This window comes from Ruditapes philippinarum, unplaced genomic scaffold, assembly GCF_026571515.1.
Source record: "Ruditapes philippinarum isolate M1 unplaced genomic scaffold, ASM2657151v2 ctg272_1_1_1_1, whole genome shotgun sequence".
Lineage (NCBI taxonomy): Eukaryota > Metazoa > Mollusca > Bivalvia > Venerida > Veneridae > Ruditapes > Ruditapes philippinarum.
In genome coordinates this window covers 88444-101814 of record NW_026860885.1, presented here as the reverse complement: position 1 = coordinate 101814, position 13371 = coordinate 88444, and the positions used below count along the sequence as shown (strand labels likewise).

Sequence of the window (13371 nt, the reverse complement as noted above, 5' to 3'; positions counted from 1 at the left end):
AAACAAATGCTTGGCTTTATTTCAATACATAACAACCTTGTAACAATAAATTGAGCAACATAGCAATTTTTATGTTGAAAATTTCTATATACTGTAAATCATTATTAATTGTGGGGCACTATTACTGTGGGTAGGTCATACCATGAATTTCGTCAACTGTAAAATCATTACATTATTTGTATTTTCTTTGAAAAAACAGAAAATAGGTGTAATGGTAATCAATTATCCTAACTGAATAACAATCAAATACAATTTGCCAAGAAATCATCAGTAATCTGCAACTTATTGCAATCAAATACATTTTTTCAAGAAATCAACAATAATCTGTAAATATACTTTTCAAGAAATCAACAGTAATCTGTTATTGTTTGCAATCAAATACAATATGTCACGAAATAGACAGTAAACTGTAACTGATTGCAATCAAATAAATTTTTTTCAAGAAATCGACAGTAATCTGTAACTGATTGCCTACAAATATAATTTTTCAAGAAATCGACAGTAATGTGTAATTATTGCCCTTTTGATTACTTGTGATTATAATTCAATAAACTGATGTAATTTGTGCTTTAAAGTCTTTGAGTTCTAACTGACTGCAATCAAATATAATTTTTCAAGAAATCAGCAGTAATTGGTAAGTATGACCCTTCTGGATTAACTGATATATCTCCTGCCTTAAACTCTTTGAATCATGACAGCAGACGGCGTTCTATTCCATGTCATTCTGTAAAATGTTTTTTGAACTTCAGAAGTAACATAAAATAATACATTCACTGGTGTTTTGTAACGTTTACTGGTGTTACGTCTGTCAGGAATTATCCGAGCTGGTTTTGCTGGTACTTGATGTATCCTCTGAGATTTTGTCTATAGAATTGAGCACCTGTGATAACAACTTCAGATTATCCACACCTGACAGGAGCTGCCTGAATAAATTAATAATATATCATTACCATCAAAAAGAGAAATTCTACATATTACAGTGTAACTTCTGAAAACCGAACACCAGTGGGACTAGCAAAAAAGTTGGAATTTGGAAGTGTCCGGAATTCAGAAAAAATTTATTATCTGAACAAATAGAAACATCAGTTGTATAAGAAAACATGATAAAAATATATGAAGATGATCAAATTAATAAAATGGCAAAATTATAGGACTTTAAAAAAAAGTTTAAAACTATATTAAATATCTTTGTCATCTATAACTGAATTTGTTAAATACAATAGCAAAATGTTAATTATCACAATTTATCCTTTAGTATATTTCATGTAGTACCAGCTATAGATTTATTAACCTTATGTCTTTGTTGTTTTTCTTCCCATTATACTTCTCAGTCGATATCCGGACAATTCCCCTCCCGGACGATTCCCCTCCCAGTAAATTTGAATGTTTTTTCACAACCCGGACATTTCCCCTCCCGTTATTTTTTTACGGCGGACAATTCCCCTCCCAATTTTTGATCAACCCGGACAATTCCCCTCCCGTTCTTTTAACAACCCGGACAATTCCCCTCCCGCTGTTGTCAGAGCGGACAATTTCCCTCCCGTGGCTGTTGAATATATATATTATATAATATTGTTTATTTGAAAGGTATTTTCAATCGGCTTTAAATACATTTTGCTTATCTCTAGGGCGGACATGCGAATTGTATATCCTGAATTTTTATACATGAATATAAACAAAACAGAACGCATTTTTTAAATAATCTTTATTTCGTCAATACATTCACCATATTGAATCAGTACATGAAGTCCTAACACAAAATATCAGTGATCATTTTGATTTTATATATGATTGAACACATTTGTAGGAATATTCGCCTTCATTTTTAATTGGTTTTGCAATCAAGGACACATTTAATTAAGGGCGGCAATGATTAAAGATTTTTTATTGACAGTTTGTTTATCTTATTTTAGCATCGGCGGCATTGATTAAAGGAGGTATAATGTCACTTTTGTGAAATAATGATTGTTAAAAGTTCCGATCTTTAACAGTTTATTGTTAAGAGTAAAAACTGTCATCTTTAATAAGAATGGTTATAGATTTTTTTATACGCAATGGCGGCTATGATTAAGGGCCGTATAATGTCACGTTCCGCTCTGTGAAAAAAACGGGAGGGGAATTGTCCGCTCTGCTAAAATAACGGGAGGGGAATTGTCCGCCCTGTAAAATTAACGGGAGGGGAAAAGTCCGCCCTATTAAAATAACGGGAGGGGAAATGACCGGGTTGTGAAAATAATATGGAAGGGGAATCGTCCAGGAGGGGGATTGTCCGGGATTCTTCTCAGTCTTATAAGTTTCACACTTCACCATAATCAATTGTTTGACATGCTTGACAGGTTGTGATTCTAATAGGTGTCAAGATAATTGGTAATTACTTATTGGAGGATACTGACAACAATCACAAGTATCATATATCTCCACACATTTTCCAGATTTTGGAAATAAATTTGAATTGATATAACCCCAATTTTACCAGATAATCGTTCAGAATTCAGAATTTAGAAGTTCAGTTATTCAGAGGTTTAAATCATATAAAACGGGAGAAATTACGGGACCCTGAAAAGTTTTCGGATTTCAAAAGTTTCCGGACTTTAGAAGTTCTGGAATTCAGAAGTTACAATGCATGATTTTGTATGTTTGTTTGGCTTTACAGCACACCAACACAATCTAGGTCTTATAGTGCCAAAACAGGAAAGATAATTTTGGCAAACCTTGGGTGTAACTAAGTTGAATACAACACTAGGGGTTAAAACCACCTCACCTGCTGGACCTAAGAGATGGATACACTCCAGTTATTGGAACTCATTTAGTCATCACTTATTATCATGCATGGATAAACAGTGGCTGCAATTCTTTTGCCTCAACCATTAAAGGCAAACCGCAAGAGGCAATTAAAATCAAACATAACCTATGTCTTATTATAACACACTAAAAAGCCAAATGACTACAATCACTGATATCCTTCAAAAGTTATGCTGCGGAAACTAATTGTAGAAACTATTTGCAGAAACTAATTGTCAATAGACAGACAGACAAATACCATAACATAATATATCCGTAAGGTCTTAGGGCATATAATAATGTCAGGCCCCTATCCCAGTACAAAGCATATCTGACACATTTTTCAGGACTCAGCCATCTGTAACTATGGTAACAAGATTGAACCTTACCTCAGAGAAGTTTCAGCAGTTTTTGTAGCAGACGACAGTTGCTCGGCAACATAACTTGTTCTCTCTTTCACATCATTGAGATGTTGGTCACTAGACAACATTCCATTCTCCCCTCTCAATGACTTTATCTCTGTCTGAAATAAAATATGTAAACATTTTCTTCAATAATTGTGATAGTTTCTAAGTTTGGCTAACTTATGTTATTCGGAATGATTCCACATTCAATGCTACTATACTATAAAATTACAAACTACAATAATTCAAAACTGGGTTTAAATGGGAGAGGCCTAGGACTTTCAGCATACTTAAAAGCTAAAAACTTAAGCCATGTGAAATTTTAAACCTGAGATAATGTCAGTTTGGGCGGAAGGAAACTGTGAAAATATGTTTAAGTTGTTATTAATATCAATTTAGCATGCAAAATCTTAATCAGTACACAACATAATAATTTTTCAAAAATATGTCCTAAAATTATTGGTCTATATCTGTAATCTTAAATAAAGAATCCAAATAAGAATGTAGGACAAAACCCCACCAGTAAAAACCCCACCACTCAAAATTTTATAGAGTGGACAAAACCCCACCACTAAATTTTACAGAGTGGACAAAACCCCACCAATTCAGTTTTATAGAGTGGACAAAACTTTCTTGTAAACATGTTAAAAAACAAACAATTGTGCATCAGCAGAAACTCATAAGAATGTGTGAACAACTCATCAATAAGGAGAAGACTGTACCTGAGTTTCTTCAGACTATTGGCCACTGTATCCGCTTATATTACGTACAATGAAGGAAAATAGACTAAACTGAATAAACTAGAAATGTTCTATACAAAATGAGCTATTTTTAATCATTATTTAATGAAAATGTGCTATATTTTTGATTAATAGTAAGTAAATAACTTGAAGAAATGAATTTGAAGAAACTAATAATAATGAATAATTCAAGGTCATAAATGTGGCACAATCTCAAATAAATGACTACTTAACAGTTTGTTAATTGTTTGTATAATCTCATTCATTGTATTATATTGCTATTGAAATAAATAGATAGATTCTTTAATTATCATGTTTTGTTCTTTAGGGATTTGGATGTGAAGTGGTGGGGTTTTGTCCACTCTGTAAAATTTAGTTATGGGGTTTTGTCCACTCTATAAAATTTAGTGGTGGGGTTTGTCCACTCTATAAAATTTTGAGTGGTGGGGTTGGTGGGGTTTTGTCCGTCTTCCTCCAAAGACATGTGCAAAGTATCAAGTGAATGCCTTTAGTGGTTTATTGATGGTTCTGATTATTCATTTGTTCCACTGTTTTATTGTTTCTTATTTTAAAGGCCCACTTTGTCCCAGAAATAATTTCAGTTTTCAAAAGCTTTTTTTTTAGTGTTCTGTTATAGCTTCCAAAAAATTGCTCATTGGCCAATTACCTGAACCATCTTTTGCTCTGTTGCATTTTGGCAATTAGTAGTGATAGGGATTTAGTATTTTGCATAGAAGACAAAATTCTACTTTGTTTACATTTTGCTACTTCCATAAAAAGATAATTTCACATTCAGCTCTACTTTCTTCAGGTGATAAGCATCTAACATGCTCTAAAACAGTATTTAAACATTATAAAATGTTTGCCCTATCTAAAGAAGGAAATACTTATTTGTTTCTGAGACATAATGTGCCTTTAAGTTTACCTACATCAAGATCAAGAAGACAAGTTCTTTGGCTTAGGCCATAATTGTTTCTACCATCTCTAACCTATCATCAATCTAAAGTCATTTTAGGAATTTTTGCAGTTCACCTTTTGGCTTTAGCACAGCTATTGGATTCTCAAGTTTACAGATCTTCTATGTTGACCCTTGACCTGCTATATTTCTATAATGGATCTGGCTATATTTCTATAATGGATCTGTCCAGCTTTGAATTTAAAACAGTCCATTCAAAGTACAAGGGATTTTAATATCAAAAGACAAAAATTGAGCTTCTTACAGTATAGAGCCTGGTCTCGTGGAATGGAAGTGCAGGCTGGCCTGGCTCTATACTGGTGGCAAAGACTAATCACTTTAGATTCCAGCAGGTTAAGGGTTAAAGTCCACTTTAACTTTAAGTGTCGTTTGATTAAATCATCTAAATCTAAAATTTTTGTTTGCAAGTGACTACAAATTAGTCAAATGCAGCAGCAGCCATCTTGAAAACACTGAGGGGTGTTTACATCATTTTGAAATAAGGGAGGTAAACATGATAAAGTACCATTTAATTACCTGCAGAGTTTTCACCTCTTGTTTCAACTTTGTAACAGTAGACTCGGCAAGTACTGCTCTTTTCTGGAAAAGCAAAAACAACAGCAAGTTTCAGCACTGAGAAAAACATGCTTTCTCTTGAACAGAACACAAACCCTTAGAATACGATGTACTATGTCCCAGCTCTTTTATGTGAGCTACCCAAGTGCTTAAACATTTAACTTTTTGTCCCGAATATGTGAACAGGTCTATTTTGTCACATACTTCCCTGCGATATTTATTGGGTACTGGGACAAGAGTAAATTGCCTGAAGTAACATAATCAAAACCAATATACATATACATTCACCAATGTGGTAGCACGGTTGATCAGGTGTAATTTTCATGACCTTTGCTTGCTAAGTACCATGTTATTTAATGTTAAGTCAGATGATGGTTAAATATATGGTCAGGCAAAAAGCCTAGAACCGCAGTTCAAAAATGACAAGCTTACATCACCTAGCTTCTGTTTCATTTATTAGATTTAATAAAACGATGTAGAGAGTTTAAACTCTGGGTTAGCATCATATTTAGCTTTAAAGTATTTAAACAGTGATGTTACACTGAGAGTTATATACTATAACAGTACAAAACTTTAGGCTGCAGAAGTAACCGAGAGAGAACATTATGCTATCTGACTAGGATACAAACAAGCAACCATGAGATGGTTCCCAGCTCTTCTAAATTTGCTGTTTTTTTTTTTAAACCTCTCTTTTATAACCATATACTATACTATCAAATTCGTATGAAACAAAAGTTTTTGCCTGATCACCGGAAACAAGCAGACCTATCAGTGGATACATGTAAACCTATCAACCTAACACAAAATTCTCAACATTTTGAACAAGGTAACACCTTACTGTAGTAGCTGATAGATTCTGTTCCACTTGCTCCATGGCATATTCCATAGCCTCAGTGATTTTTCTCACTTAATTGGGAAGAGGCCTTAGCCTCTTGATTTTGGGAAAAATTATCGCTAAAATTGCCAATTTGGGAAGAAAAAAGCATGTTTAAGTTCTGGTTTTTGGGAAAACTGCATGATTTTAAAGAAAATTTCAATTGGGAAGAGGCCCTTTTTCGGAGTCTGTTATATAAGCAGGAAAATCACTGAGCCTTTGTTTCTTCCACTTCCTTCTTCTTTTGTTCAACCATTTGACGCTGAAGTTCTGAAATTCTGAAAATCATCACTAAACAATCTGAATGACTGTCATGAATTATTTTTGATACTAAAAATGAACAAATGGAAAACTGAACTGGACATTTCATCTAAAGTTTAGCAGACACACAAAAAAATGCAGATTAACGCTTACCAAGCTAAATGTCTTAAATGAACTAGCCCATTTTTCAATCAGGACAAAATCATTCATTGTATTTTATGAAACATTTTAGTATGAAATTTCATTTCAAAATAAGAACTGACTGAATAGCAAACAGTGCAGACCATGGTCTTGGTTCGCACTGGTCACATGGGCGAATTTATAGCTGCAAGCAGGTTAAGATATACTATAGTAACTTTCAGTTTAGCAAAAGCTGAAGCTACTAAAGTTGTTTTTATTTATCACTATATATGTTTTCCAAGGTCATTTCAGTAAAACACCAGCAAGCAGTATAAAGATCACTAATTTACAATTCATATGACGACATTCCTTCTTTAACATTCGAGTAAGAAGTAAGGTGTCCTTAAGTGAATTATAACAGGAATTATTGGGCATGGAAGTAGAATCACTGACCTTCTTTAACCTTTTAAGCTAGCTAAAAGCTACGTGACATACAAAAATTCATTCAAAGTTCCTTGCGAGATTCAAACCCAGACTGGTGATGGAAGTGTTTTGATGTCAGCAATACTAGGATCATGACTAATTATTGATACCAGTCTTGATTAGTAAAGTCTAGAAATAAGATTACTTTATATTATATATCAAACAAAAAACAAACAAAAATTCACTAAAAAATCTACAGTTTTTTTTCTAATACAAAAATTTATCACAGGTGCCAGAAGTATGAAAATGTATGGGTCTTAAAGAGAAATTCAGTTTGAAAAAAATTATGTTTTCATGAGAAGATATAAAATAAATTATAACCAACATAATAAAAACATAAACAATGGATGAAAAATTATGAATGTACTATGTATATCAAATGTTTCTAAAATCAAGATATAATACCTATCAGCATCCTGTAACTTTTTTCTTCTTAACTCCACCAATTGTCGTTTTAACTGTAGATTTTCATCTTGTAACTGTAATGAAAAATGTTAAAATTACTACAATATAAGTTACTACAATGTACATGTACTACATCTAAAAGTATCCAAAGTTAAATAATCTTGTATTTTTATGGACAATCGGTATAAGACTTTTGTTGCAAAGAAATATGGTGATACAATAATTATGCAATATTTTCATTTTACAGAAACTTGCTTACATATTCTACAATGTTGAGTCTACAATGTTTTTGCTGTCTACTTGTCTAGTATTGTCAACAGAACGTTGACAAACAAAGAACATTTCATTACATGTATTTTCATAATATTATATTGTGAAAATATATAGATATAGATATTATTGTTATATGTTGTAAAAATGCTTTATGATCACCGTTTTAATTAGAATTAAAACAAGAAACATGGCAATGCCATGAAACCAGGTTTTCAATTATCACCATTGTAGATAAATATGTTGTATTTGAAATACAAATACAAGCAACAAACAATGTAACTATGTGCAATGTAAAACATGAATAATGTAGGAGGAATTGCCACTGAAGAAGTGTTCACTATAATATTATGTATAAGGAAAAAAACAAAGGGCCATAATTAGGTCAAAAACTATCCAATCACAAAACCCCGACAATATGTGCCAGGTGCTTGATGACAAAGCTTCTGTGAAAGTTTGAACAAAATCCGTTGAAGAAATGTAGGACGAGTTTCAGGACAGAAGAATTTGTTCACTATAAATTATATTGATAATTCTGTATAATGAAAAACAAGATACAAAGTAGACCATGAAATAATATATCATATCTTTTTTAAATTACCTCCCAAAGATGATATGACCTTTGACTGCCAAAATCAAGTTAAAATCATGTAAACAGGATTTTCAATGTTAATGTCACTGTGACCTTGACCTTGGAGCCAGCCATGCGGAACATGCGTTCTGCACGTCATCTTGATGTGGTAAACTTTGTCTGAAGTTTCATCAAAATTCTTCAAAGGGTTGAAGAGTTACAGAGCGGACAGGATTTTCAATGTTAATGTCACTGTGACCTTGACCTTGGAGCCAGCCATGCGGAACATGCGTTCTGCACGTCATCTTGATGTGGTAAACATTTGTCTGAAGTTTCATCAAAAATTCTTCAAAGGGTTGAAGAGTTACAGAGCGGACAGGATTTTTCAATGTTAATGTCACTGTGACCTTTGACCATGGAGCCAGCCATGCGGAACATGCGTTCTGCACGTCATCTTGATGTGGTAAACATTTGTCTGAAGTTTCATCAAAATTCTTCAAAGGTTGAAGAGTTACAGAGCGGACAGGATTTTCAATGTTAATGTCACTGTGACCTTGACCTTGGAGCCAGCCTGCGGAACATGCGTTCTGCACGTCATCTTGATGTGGTAAACATTTGTCTGAAGTTTCATCAAAATTCTTCAAAGGGTTGAAGAGTTACAGAGCGGACACAATTTCGTTTGACGCCCGCCCGCCCATCCGCCCAGCCCGCCATACCGCCCCCATACCCCATCTAATAACCAGGATTTTCAAAATTGAAAACCTGGTTAATAAAGCTTTACAAAATGCAGTGGTATATAAAATCTAAATTCTTCAATTTAGTTACCAAATAATTTAGAAAGTTTGAGATTAAAACATTCATTCTCTAGTAGTATCAACATCATATACCTTTTGAAGTTCAACATGATTGGTAACCAGAGTATCTACATGTCTCGAATTTCTGGAAACAATAGGAACACTGCCGTTAACATTGTCAGAATTTTTACTTGAGCTCACTGCAGCATCCGATAAAAAGTCTGGTAATCTATTAACTAAACTTCCATGTGCCGGAACACTGTCCTCCGTGTCGGAATTTTCATCAAAGTCACTGTGAACATCGGCACTATTCCCGTGTCTACGATCTGAATCTTCACCATCTTCTTTACTTGAATAATCGGTGCCAGGAAAATTTGTATCGCCAATATCGGGACCATTGTCCGTGATACCTCGGATGGTAAAATCTGGAAGTTCTAAACCTCTTGGAGAGGTTCCGATACCATCTGAATAATGATCTTGCACAAAATCTGGCAATTCACCAGTCACATGTAAGTTTGGCACGCTATGTAAATCATCATCGTCATTATCATCATTCACTGTAGTAATACGTTGTTGCTGCTGTAAAGGACTAGACCTTTCATTACTTTTACCACCACTTCCAGACAAAAACTTCTTGAATGAAAATGGGTTTTCTGATTTGCCTTTCTTCTTTTGTTGCCCTTGTTTTCCTTCATCTGAAACAAATTATTCTAATCATATATTTTGTATTGTGTTTAATTCATTTACACTAGCACCCAAATGAGCCATATGTGCAATCCTCCAATACATGTATTACATAGTATGTTCAATATTATAACAGTAAATAGAAGAATGGCTTATGTGAAACAATCTTTGCTTAGGGAATAAGCTATTTTCATAAGCCTTATTTTTGTTAAGGTATTATGCATTATATGTTGATCAAATCCATTCAAAAAGAAAACTTTTAAGCATTAAATTGTTGCAAACAGTCACTGTATAAAAAATATCAATAAATTCAACACTGAAATTTAAGCATTATATACTTTTCAAGAATAATCACTGTCTTGCAACATCTTAAATGAAACCACCTAAATGAATATATAATATATCCAATAACATATGTTAACTGTGATACTTAAACCATCTTATTTTGTAGTCCAATTGACACATAATCAACAGTTAAATAAGCATAGTGTCAAAATCATATATTTATATGTTAAAAATATACATAGATAAATTTTCATAAAACTATGTTATGACTATGTAATGCTATAATTGGACAAAAAGATATAGTGCACACTAATCTCCAGTTAAGTGTCCCGTTATATTATTTCCCAGGTGTTTAAAAATAAGTCTCTGCTGCCAGGGCCAAAACACCATTTTTGGGGAAGGGGCCTCAGCCTTTTTCCTGGGGAAAATATGCATGACTTTGGCATACTTTGGGAAAAGGGGTCTCAAATTTATTTTAACTTAAACTTTTAACAAGTTTTTCAAAATAGAAAAGCAAAAAGCACTGGGAAATACTAATAAGGCAGTAAAAGACCTTAATTCAACAGGATCATTTAATTTTTGTTCTAAATTTCAAAAGACTGGGGAATTTTGAGGACCAAACTGGGGAAAAAAAGAGGCTAGTTTGGTTGGGGAAGCAGCCTATATTCAGCCTCTACAAAGAAGAGTTTTTTTTGGCCCTGGCTGCCGGGAGTATAAAAGATTGCAGAAATTACTTAATAGTTACAGCTGTTAACAGAATGAGAAAATTTTTGCTTTTATTCCTAATAACATTGGACTTATATACAGATTGAAAGTACTTCACTACTTCTACAACAAGGTTTTAGATGTTAACAAAACAGACAGTGTAATATTCTATAATGTATAACAATATGTATATATTTGATTTCCTATGGAAAATAAAGTCTGTATCAGCATAAATATGATTGAAAGTATCTCTGACAATTATAATCGAGTTAAAAATGCCCACTGATGAACAAATATAACCAAACCCTAGTTAATATCCACAGGAAGAAATTTTGTACTTTCTGTTTCTACACAGTGACAGACTACAGCCATGATATGTATATTATATATAATGCAATGTCTACTTTTACTTCTATAATTTACTTAATTTTGGTGTACTTTTACTTGAATTATTAGAATAAATCTGGTTTACATGTTTAGTTTAGTTAAAACCAAAATACTGTATCTATTCTGTGTATTCTTACTATCATACATGTACCAGTGATTTTCACACTTAATTGGGAAGATGCCTTAGCCTCTTGCTTTTGGGAAAAATATCCCTAAAATTGCTGATTTGTGAAGTAAAAAAGCTAGTTTATGTTCAGATTTTTGGGCAAACTGCATGATTTTAAAGAAAATTTCATTTCGGAAGAGTCCTTTTTTGGGAGTCTGTTATATTAGTAGGAAAATCACAGCATACCTGTGACAACTGAAATGGGTTAAAACTGGATATTCAGATAGACTTAGATGCCACAAAAGGACAAATAACAAGGGATGGACACCTGTACCTTTGAACTGTTTATCATGTCACTTTGCTGACATTTAGCATCATAATAATATTTAAACTGCTATCATCCAGAATATGGACAGATAACAAATTTAAGGCTGCAAAGATATCGTAGAAGTTCCTTATCTCAGACCCAACCAACTCAAACCTTTCATTCATGTGCTGTTATCTTTTTACTAAAAGTAACTAATATATATATATGATGTCATGAACTTGTGTGCATAAAAGCTTAGTTTCTGATAGACATGTCTGCTGATGTCAAATGAAAACAGCTTATAACTTATAGTTATAACTTAATTTATACGGGGAAGTCAAAGACCGGACCCGCGAAGCGGGTCCGGGCTTTGGCTTGCCCGGCTATAGACTACACGTGTATATTTAATTAAAAGAAAATCAAATAAAAAAACAATTAAAAAATATATAGAATTCTATACCTATCAATGAAATTTTCAGTGTCAGTTCTAGTCGGGCGCCGCCATTTACAATGTAACTCAATGATAAAAGGCGGGGTATTCCGATAACGGAACAAATCTCAACTTTTCGGATAAATAATAAACGTCGAGTGTTCCGAGTGAAAACGGAAGCGGTGCATGTAATACCGAATGACAATTTTAAAACGGAAAGAATGAAAGAAACTTTTTAACGACTTCCCCGTTCATAGGCTTTGCCTAATTTCATATTAGTATAGGGATAAAATGAAAATCGTCGAAACGTGTCAGAATATTTCATGTGGGTTGTAGATGGGCCTTCGGGGGGAGGGGGCCGGGCTAATGTCAGATCACAGCGTCTTCCCCTTGGCTAGACTAGGGAGGGCTATCGTCGATTTTTAACTCATGCCCTTTATTGGTCATCTTTACTAGTCTACTGTTTGGTCTTTAGTGAAATTTAGGACGAGTACAGCAGGACGAGTAAAAATTCTAAGCTACTCTCCCTGCAGGAGCCCTGGTCAGCTGGTCATCACAGGCGCTAGTCACATAATCAAATATTTTACATTATCGGTTTATATGTATATAAAGATACCTTTATATACATATATAGACCGATTATGTAAAATATTTGATTATGTGACTAGCGCCTGTTCTGGTCATGACGGTATTAAATTTGTTCTGGAGATTATTTAACATAACAATATTTTTGACATGATAAATGAGTGGAATGCCTGTGTTTATATTCTGTTTCACAAAAACATTTTTACTTTTCTAGTCAAGTTAGCTTCTAGATGAGTTAGCCAGGTTAGCTACAGCCTACCTTCGTCAACAACAACAATTTGCTTGGGTTTATCGCGTTTTCGCTGATTGCTAACATCAGGCAAATCAAATATATCAAGATCATCATCAGCAGATGCTTTGCCATCCGTTGTCACCTTCTTATCTTTCTTAGTTACGAAACTTTTGAATGAAAATGGGTTGTCTCTGTCCGGATTTTGTCCACCTTCCGCCATACTTCCTGTTTTGGGGGAGAAGTTATTTACTCATTTATTTTATTTGTTTTAAATATGGAGCAAATTTTGACACATTATGAATATATGTTATCCGGTTAAAATTTATTGCTTTTTTTTGAGACTGAAAATTGTTTAAGAATATACTAAAAACGAGTATTAGTACTATTAGGTAACAATACTAATTGTTGCTCCCACG

The 13371-nt window shown here is 33.5% G+C and overlaps 1 protein-coding gene across 1 annotated transcript; it reads right to left on the bottom strand.

Moving 5' to 3' along the window:
* Window positions 1-556: 556 nt before the first annotated feature.
* LOC132713740 (endosome-associated-trafficking regulator 1-like) lies at window positions 557-13175 on the bottom strand. Its single transcript, XM_060696421.1, has 8 exons — window positions 12983-13175; window positions 9328-9929; window positions 7600-7673; window positions 6548-6608; window positions 6295-6345; window positions 5418-5480; window positions 3171-3304; window positions 557-923 (listed from the first exon to the last, which is right to left on the bottom strand). The coding sequence occupies exons 1-8, from the start codon at window positions 13173-13175 to the stop codon at window positions 809-811; spliced, it is 1293 nt and encodes a 430-aa protein (XP_060552404.1). The 3' UTR covers window positions 557-808.
* Between the last annotated feature and the right edge of the window lie 196 nt (window positions 13176-13371).